General features: G+C 35.8%; 1 protein-coding gene across 1 annotated transcript; it reads left to right on the forward strand.

The window, feature by feature from the left end:
• The first annotated feature begins 4984 nt into the window (after positions 1–4984).
• LOC110878782 (ABC transporter G family member 25) lies at positions 4985–9775 on the forward strand. The gene is made up of 3 exons (XM_022127142.2): positions 4985–5665; positions 5871–6209; positions 8596–9775. Exons 1-3 carry the CDS (start codon positions 5104–5106, stop codon positions 9612–9614), a joined length of 1920 nt encoding a protein of 639 aa, XP_021982834.1. The 5' UTR covers positions 4985–5103; the 3' UTR covers positions 9615–9775.
• The last annotated feature ends 215 nt before the right edge of the window (positions 9776–9990 follow it).

Here is a 9990-nt window from a genome sequence, read left to right on the forward strand (position 1 = left end):
GGATCTAGCATTGATTTTGGTATTGTTTTGACACGGCTCTTGAAACTACTATATAAACAAATTACCGCTACAATTTGCAACCAGTCACTAAAAGTAAACACCGTTTGCGACATGAATTTTTATCTAGTAAATATTTTTTATTAGTTCGCTTCGCCATATCTTTTAAGAATGAAACGAATTTGCAACCAATTTTTGTAACAAAAAATATATGTCTATATCTGCAACCGAACATGTTAATTTACTGACCCTTTATTAGGACTAACGACTAATTTGCTACCGAACCTAATTTGCTTCAAGTGTAATTTTATTGTAAAGTTCTTAGTTGGTAGTTTCAACGGCTTTTGGTTGTTATCCTTTAATCGTTATTTTATTGAGTCTTTTGAGATCCATTATCAAACTAAATCTTAATTATCTTGGGGAAATTATAGATATTATCAAGTATTCAAGGTATTATACAAACAAAAGTATTGCAATAACACAAGCATCAGAAAAAAAAAAATTGGAAAAGAAAAAGAAAGAAAGCAGCTAAAGTTGTCATTCGTTATCACAAACTTATTAATACAAACTAATAAAGTAAAAGTCTTAAAAGAATTTAAATTTTGATAAAGTATAAGAAAAAATTATGATATACCCTTTTAAAAGTACTTTAAACTCTTTTTTTTTTTGTTTTTTTAATTTTAATATGTATCAAAATCTTGTTATCAAAAGGATTAACTATCAAGAGATTTTTAGAAGGATATATATCAACATAGAAAGAAGATCTCCAAAATAACAAAGAAAAAAAAGGAAAGGAAAAACCAACCGAGGATTAGAATCTGAAGCCGAAAAGACAGGATGCATATGAAATTTTGATTAGGTGGGTAGTCGAAGCGCAAGCAATAGTTCAATCTTCGATCTTAACACTGAATCTAACAACGAAATTACAAGGTATATGGGATTAGTATGTCATTGTGCGTTCTTTTAAACAACGGCTAACTCACATACTCCCTAAAGATACTTTTAAATCTATACATTTTATTCATCACGAGACTTGAACACTCACTATTTTTGTAGGGACACTTTTTCCAACACCTTCGTTCCACCAAGTCAAAGGCACTTTGGTTGTTATCAGACCATGCGTAATGGGGCGTTGTTTTTAAAAAATTTTCGCCGAAAACGCCCTATAACGCCCCTCCCCCCATTACAGGGGGCGTTATGAGGCGTTATAATTCAAAAAAATTGATTCCGGCGTTTAAATTAAAACGCCATTCGAACCATCCATCCTCCAATCAACGGTAATATCTCCAACGGCTAGTTTGACCATTTTTTATTTTTTTTAAAATCTATTATATATATATATATATATATAAACAATCAAAACTCATCCATTTTCAACAAAAACACTCTCAAAACCTCTCTAAAAAATCCCACATTTTATAAAAAAACTTGATGGATTCTCCTAGTTCTTCATCCATGATGAATTTTTACTACAACGAGTTTTTTGCGGATGGCGATGGTTCGACCGATGAGGAGCTTGAGCAAGAGGCGGTTACGAGTGCATGTCAACTAGCGGTTCGTTATGTCAACCATTCTCGTCGGCCCGAAGCCCCAAAAAATAAAAGAAGCTATGTTGAACGAGACCGACGCGCGGCACACGAGCGTTTGATGAAAGACTATTTTGACGAGGCGCCGACATTTTCAAACGAAGTTTTTAGGCGTCGTTTCCGGATGAGTAAACGGTTGTTTCTACGCATAACCAACGACTTGGAAGCCAACTACGATTATTTTAAACAAAAACCGGATGCGAGAGGGTACCTTGGATTCACCGGTATCCAAAAGTGTACGTCGGCATTACGAATCCTTGCTTATGGTAACACCACCGACATCAACGACGAGTATCTAAAAATGGCGGAGAAAACAACACGGGATAGCTTGGAACATTTTTGTCGCGGTACAATTTTTTTTTTAGTTTTAATTTTTTTTAAACAACGCGTATGCTTAGAATTTTTTTTTTTTTTTTGAATCTTATGTTTGTCTATATTTTTTTTTATAAAGGTATAATTGATGTGTACGGTGCACGTTATCTTAGAACGCCTACATGGGAGGACCTTCAAAAGATCTACGAGGTACATAATGCCGAGCATGGTTTGCCTGGTATGATCGGGAGCATAGATTGCATGCATTGGCGTTGGGATAACTGCCCGACTGCATGGCGAGGCCAACACACACGTGGTGACCAAAAAGGACCCACTATTATTCTTCAGGCGGTTGCTTCACAGGATCTTTGGGTTTGGTCGGCTTACTTTGGCGTGGTCGGGTCATGCAATGATATCAATGTTTTAGAACAATCGCCGTTGTTAGAGGAGTGGATTTCTGGCAAAGCTCCAAAAGCGTCGTTTTACGCAAATGGAAACTACTACCCCCATGGATATTATTTGAGCGACGGAATTTATCCTAGGTATTCGATTTTTGTGAAGACGTTTAGTGATCCTATTGATGAGAAAAGAGCATACTTTAAAAAGGTTCAAGAGTCTTCACGAAAAGATATTGAGAGATGCTTTGGGGTTCTTAAACAACGCTGGCAATACTTGAGAAATCCTTGTCGTGCATGGAGCAAGCAAAAAATGAGAGATGCTATGTACGCTTGTATAATCATGCACAACATGATTTTGGAAGACGAAGGAAAGGCGATATGCCAGAATTATGTGCCAGAAGCCGTTCACCAGGAGCATCCGCAGGCGTCAATGGAAGAAAGAGTGAGTAACGCGCGAGAGTTGCGTTACGAACCGTACCATTCCCAGTTAATGGTTGATTTGGTACACCACGCATGGTCGGTTCGTTACGTACCACCTGAGGGAGAGGAAGAAACGGAGGACGAGGAAGACGAAGTTGGCGAGGGTGACGAAAGCGAAGACGAAAACTAGTTTTTTTTTTTTCTAGTATTGTATTTTTTTTTCTGTTTTTTTTTTATTTTCGGTTTTTTTTTCTGCTTTTTTTTTTATTTTCGGTTTTTTTTTAGTTTTTTTTTTATTTTTTTTTCATGGTATGTAATTTTATTTTTAAATTAATGAAGTTTTTTTATGTTTTAAATTTAAAAAATTAATTGGGAAATAATTGTAAAATGATTGAATGGGGCATTATGGGGCATTATACCACTACACCACTTTTTCTATAATGCCCCCATGCTGACTAGGACGCCATATGGCGCAAAACGCCCCATGGTGGGGGCATTATAGTGTATCACCACTACACATGGTCTCATAGGTAATTGGATCATGTTTGTATGAATGCATTATATGTTGATAGTTGAAATATTTGATTTGACTCCATTTCTTACATTGCATGATGGTTTGGAAAATTTAACCTGGCTTTTATATGCCAGACAATGGTGAACGGTAGGTATGTCTTTACTTTCGTTCTACTTATTGACTTCTTTTGAGTGTATTATCACGTTGCCATTAGGGCCTAGGGGATATTTATAACGTTTTTTTTTTCCCAAAGTTTGACTTTTTACACAAATATGTGCACGACATGTTTATAAAAAAAATCATTAAACTTTTTCTTAGAACAATGAAATTTTGTTAAGACAAACCGACTACCAAGCCGCTAGGCAGAAAATAAACCAAAAATTACATGAGCACAAGTTGGTATTGAAACAAACTCCCCTGATTAATATTTGCCTTACCGTTCCTATTTAATAATAATAGAAAGTGATAATTAACTATCATATCAAAAATAGTTTCCTTGATATGTCGATTATATTTGAAAACTTTATCATTGTGATACCTCCATATAGAGCTACAAACAAACTGAATGTTCAGCGAACAATTCGGCGGGAAGTTCATTTATGTCCGTGCGTTTGATTAATGAACGAACATGAACAAGAAATTCCGTTCGGTTAGTTGAATGAACGAGCATGAACAAATGTCTAGTTCGTTCAATTGCGTCCGTAAACGTTCGGTAATGTGTTCGTGAACATTCATTCATGTCCGTTTGTTTATGTTGCTCATTAAAGTTTTTTTTTTTATAATTTATTTATTTATCTAAACTTTTCATATTATTTAATCCCTATGTATCTCCTTACCAAAACAAATAAAATAGGAAACTATGTCCCCACCTTATTTATAGACTGTTCCACTTTCCTTCTCGTTATTCACATTAGAAAACACTATCAACCTTCGTTTAACAATTAGGCTTTCAATGTCTAGTGCCGCTCCCTCTCACTTTATAGATGTAAACACACATGATATATATGTGGTCGATTTACTTCAATATTTTTATTTTTATGGTTTTGATGCTTTGTTTACATGAAAACACTACCATTTTATTTGTCTCGTCCCTTCTTTTATATTTATGCTTTTGATAATTTGTTCACATACAAACATATTATCTTTTAATTTGTCACGCGTCATTTCTTTTATTTTTATGGTTGTAATGCTTTGTTCACAACACATTAACCTTTCATTTGTCTCGTCACTTCTTTTAGTTATATGGTTGGATGATTTGTTCTGTTCACATACGAAACGCGTTACCTTTTAACTTGTCTCGTCACTTCTTTCATTTTTATGATTTTGATGATCTGCTCACATATCAACACATTACCTTTTTATTTGTCTCCTTCGTTTATCATTTTTACAATTTTGATGATTTGTTCACATACAAAAACATTACCAAAGTTATAGATGTAAAATCAACCAGTAATTGAAGATTGGCGCCAAAGCAATAGAGAACACATGATTCCCCACACAAGAAAACCAACATTTCCAAGACCTGATAGTTCAACATAATATGTTGTACACTACCTGAAACACAACACATGTATAAACTAATAGAAAAACACTAAATCAGATATAACCCACCAACCAAATAAAAGAAGTAATAACATGATCAACTAAAAGAGAATATATACATATAATTGAGGGGCAGTTGGTTTCAGCTTTCAACTTTTAACTAAAATGAGCACAAACCATTGAACCTAAACACCCTTTGATCTACACCTGCCACGTACCCTCCCCCTTAACGTGTCACCATCTTTTGACGTCGGAAACCACTGTCAACATCCGCCACCTTCTCCATAAATACCCTAATCTCCCACTTCGCTTACTACCATAAAAACAAAACATCATGGCTCAACAACATATTCTCGATCCACCCACTAGGCATTCATCTTCGTTACCAATCCACTTACAGTTCATTGATATTTGCTACAAACTCAAGACTGAAAAGAACTCTAGCAATGGTGTGATCCGAACCATGTTCAGATCAGGAGCTATGGATACGGGTGAATCTGTGATCCAAGAACGAATCATCTTAAACGGGATCACTGGTATGGTGCACCCGGGCGAGCTTATGGCGGTTTTGGGTCCGTCCGGAAGTGGGAAGTCTACGTTACTTAACACGCTTGCCGGGAGGTTGCCGGAACATTGTTTTAGCGGAAAAGTTCTCGCTAATGGGCGGAAAATGTCGAAAATGGTACTTAAACGAACGGGTTTTGTCACGCAGGATGATGTTCTTTACCCGCATCTTACCGTTCGGGAGACGTTGATTTTTTGTGCTCTACTCCGTCTTCCCAGGAGTTTATCCCGGCAGGAGAAGACAGAGGTGGCGGATTCCGTTATTGCGGAGTTAGGATTGTCCAAGTGTAAAAACACCATAATCGGGAATACGTTCATCCGTGGAGTCTCAGGTTTGTAAAGACAAATATATTTTATTGCCGCAGAATAGCATAAGAGTTTTTCCTGCGGCACAAATATATTATGCTGCAATGCAACAGATAGCAGAATTTCTGTCTCTGTTTTTTCTGCTATCTGTTGCACTAAAAATACATATGTGAAAAAGTAAAAAGATAAAATTATATTTGTAAAATTTAACAAATTATTTTTATGATGCAGGTGGGGAACGGAAGCGTGTGTGTATTGCACACGAGATGTTGATGAACCCGAGCTTGTTGATACTAGACGAGCCGACGTCGGGTTTAGACTCGACGGCGGCTCACAGGCTGGTGTCCACCTTGGGTGGGTTGGCCCACCAGAAGGGAAAGACGGTGGTGATGTCTGTTCACCAACCGTCTAGCAGGGTGTTTCAGATGTTTGATTCGGTTTTGGTTTTGTCGGAAGGCCGGTGCATTTACTTTGGAAAAGGGTCAGAAGCTATGAGTTATTTTGATTCCGTTGGTTTCCGGCCGTCTTTTCCGATGAATCCTGCCGATTTTCTTCTTGATCTTGCAAACGGTATGTTCTTTTTCTATAATCTTATTTCATGTTTGACTTTTGTTATACATAGTTTGTTGACTTCATAGTGTGTTCACTGTACACTATTCATATGATTCGTTTTTATGCTTATTTTGTCTTCGGATACTTGACCAGTTAAACAATATTTAGTTCTCGTCAAATGAAATAATATTTAAGCAAGATATATAACATATTTATTAAGAATTTTATAATTTATAATGAGTCATGCAGCCGCTATAGCTTACAGGTCTAGAGGACCAACTTCATATTTGTGCCGGAAGGTCGTGATAGATTTAGAAAATATTGAATTTTTTTATAATTTAAAATAACATAAAATTCAGTATTTTGGTTCGCTAGGATCTTGTAGAGTATACCAACGTGGCAGTATTGTAATGGGACACGTGTGGTATTAAATTATGTTTCCTCGGATGGAAGCCGTTCGAAAAAAAACCATTTGCGTCTATTTATGTCGATTCGCTAGTTCCCAAAGCCGTCAAGAATTTTTTTTTTTTTAACTGCCGACGAATCAATACAAATTGGCGAAATTCACAATATTTCGATACACTCGTCTCCGAATCGGAGAAAACCCTCACCTAGGGCGGAATCCATGAACATTCGCCCGAAGGCACGACAGTGCGGTGAGGTAAAACCCGTTCAATTCAAGGTTCGAACTAGCGATCTCCACATATTCGCCTAGTAATCATCACCGGGTGCCGCAGAAAATAATGAAAGGGCATGAATCGATTTATTAGCGAGGTTGTGTTTAAAAATCTAACAATGGCGTAAATTTTTAGTAGCTGTGTATATAACTAATTTAAAAGAAAACATAGAACTAATTTATTTTCCGTATGATTTCAATGTAAAGAAAATATACGCCACCTTATTGGGTATTTTTTTTATATAAATATATTCCCAGTGCAATCTGGTTTATTTGTTACGCTATAACCTACTAGCTTAAATGAAAACTATTAAAAAACTACTCAACCAAACCAAGAACTGCCAACAAATTCAAACACTTCACGTTATTTTAGTGCTCCAATCCAGTTGTTGCTCCTCATAAATTACGGTTTGGGTAAAGAGTGAGGAAGAGTTAGTTTTATTTACAATATATATGTTTTGTGGGTTTATCAGTTAAAAATCCTTTTTTCTTCAAACTTTATAAATAATTAATATTCTTTAATGGTAATATAATTACTATAAATATATATAAATTATGAAAATTTATTCCAAAACAAGCTATAATACGTTTATGTCACAAAAGCCAATAAAAAAAAAAAGAAAAATTTATTCCAAATCAAGCTATATACGTTTATGTCACAAAAGCCAATATTATCATGATTTTAAAATGGAATGCTTTCCTCAAAGTGAACAAGCAATAGGACATGTCACCGATAAAGTAATTGTTTAATATCTTTTTGTAAATGCTGGTAGTGGGGAAGAAACTTTTTTGAGTACTTTTTCGTTAAAAAAAACTTTTAAAAAAAGACAACATATTTTATGATTCTTTAAAATATTAATTTATGATTGGATAAAAATATTGACTATGCGTTATATATCAGGTTTTTTGTCGTATACTTCTTAAAAATGTATTAATTATATACATATTATTAGAGTTAGAATTAGAATTGGAATTAGATTAGAATCAGATACTAGATTAGATGCCAAATTGATTTTATAAGTAGTGCTTATAAATTGCTCCCTTTTAACATAAATCAAATAAAATAAAGTCATAGAGGAAGATGACAACACTGCTTACGTATAATAGCCCATTATAAGTCCTTTCTTGTTTTTCTTTTTTCGACACTTTTATTCTTTGTAATTTATGAGATGCGAGTCATTGTCTCCACAATAATGTTTTGAAAAATGCGATTGTATCGCAATCGCTTAGTTCAACCGGTTAAACCAAAAACCGTAACCATTAAGTATCGTTAGTTTGGATACTAGCAAATGTTCAAACAAATAAACCTGACTGATTTTATCGTAATAGATTGGTTCAACCGGTTAAACCACCATCTCGCCTATCAACGGTTTAATTTGTTATCAGACCTAACCAGTAGAGCTGTCGGTTCGATTAATATTATAATATTCATTTTTAAAATGCATATACAAGCTAGAAAACCTTTTTTTGGTGCAATGACATGTTACGTGAGGGTCAATAATAGCATTAAAGGGAGATAGATAATAAAGTGGCATATGGTGGGTGGTTGTCGTTTACCCCATTGGCAACTATTTGAGTGCACTTCTACTTTACAACACCAACTTTTTTTTTTCTTTTGGATTCTTTTTAACAAATCATCCTCAACCTAATTGGGTTGTTCCAGGTGTAATTTGATGTATGGTTACTATTATTGAAACTTTATGCTAATTTGATTCAATTTGTTTCTAGGTGTGTGGCACCAAGATACAACAAACGACAAAGATAGACCAAACATAAAGCAAACACTGATATCTTCTTACAATGATCTTTTGGCTCCAAGAGTAAAGGATGCGTGTTCGGATATCGCGTACGCGTTAAAAGATCATACATTTGTAAAGAATCATGAGACGGACGGGTATAGAATACGCAAATGCGCAAACAGTGTCACGACGTGGTTTCACCAGTTTGTTGTTCTAACCCAAAGAAGCCTCAAAGAAAGAAAACACGAGACATTTAACCCGCTTCGAGTTTTCCAAGTAATGGCAGCCTCGTTGTTAGCGGGTTTCATGTGGTGGCATTCAGATTTTCGGGACATCCAAGACCGACTCGGTTTGTTATTCTTCTTTTCGATATTTTGGGGCGTGTTCCCATCGTTCAATGCAGTGTTTGCATTCCCTCAAGACCGTGCAGTCTTCACGAAAGAACGAGCTTCGGGGATGTACTCGTTGTCATCATATTTTATGTCCCGAATAGTTGGAGACGCGCCTATGGAACTCATTTTGCCTACCATGTTTATATGCATCACTTACTGGATGTGTGGGCTAAAACCTGACCTCGTTGCCTTCCTCTTAACCTTGTTGATCTTGCTAGCATATGTTCTCGTTTCACAAGGCCTCGGGTTCGCGTTTGGTGCGTTTATAATGGACGCGAAACAAGCCTCTACTGTAGTAACCGTGACCATGCTTGCATTCGTGTTAACCGGAGGGTATTACGTGCACAAAGTACCTAGTTTTATGTCTTGGATGAAATACATTTCTTCAACATTTTACAGCTACAGGTTACTAATCCGGGTCCAATATGGTCAAGGACGGGATATATGGTATCTCTTGGGTTGTTTTCAAGATCGTGGTAGACATGCAAGCTGTAAGTTTATCGAAGACGATATTGAAGGACAATTATCGACTGGTTCGTGCATTGGCATCTTGCTTATTATGTTCTTCGGTTATAGAATATTGGCATACCTTGCGCTTAGGCGAATCAAGGCATGAACCGTGTAACCGTGTTTTGTGACGTATAGTAGTAGGACGAAGCGCACATGAGATGTTGCGATTAACGCATTCAAGAAAAAGTAGTTGAATAAATGTAAAGATCGAATCTATTCTATTTTTCACCTTCTTTGATGATGACAGAAAGAAATGATTTTTGTTTCTTTGACTGGTACTTTATATGATTGTAGAAATTCGCAAGGAACATGGAATAGTAAATTAGTGTGTGGCATATATGCCACAACAATACAACATGCATGGTATAAAACTAACAATAGTTACTGTCAAGTGTCAAAACTAGTTGCAAATATCTTTTTGCGAGTGGCTTATAGCAGGTGACGTTAGTTTTAGTATATTTGAATCACCAACAATTTTGTAG

Source organism: Helianthus annuus, chromosome 9 (assembly GCF_002127325.2).
Source record: "Helianthus annuus cultivar XRQ/B chromosome 9, HanXRQr2.0-SUNRISE, whole genome shotgun sequence".
Taxonomy (NCBI): domain Eukaryota; kingdom Viridiplantae; phylum Streptophyta; class Magnoliopsida; order Asterales; family Asteraceae; genus Helianthus; species Helianthus annuus.

What these genes read in the sequence shown, in the direction of transcription:
- LOC110878782 (XM_022127142.2), top strand. Translation starts at nt 5,104, where the DNA reads ATGGCTCAACAACATATTCTCGATCCACCCACTAGGCATTCATCTTCG. An exon ending in GTTCATCCGTGGAGTCTCAG is followed by an intron (nt 5,666 to 5,870) that starts GTTTGTAAAGAC and finishes TTTATGATGCAG; the next exon opens with GTGGGGAACGGAAGCGTGTG. An exon ending in TCTTCTTGATCTTGCAAACG is followed by an intron (nt 6,210 to 8,595) that starts GTATGTTCTTTT and finishes ATTTGTTTCTAG; the next exon opens with GTGTGTGGCACCAAGATACA.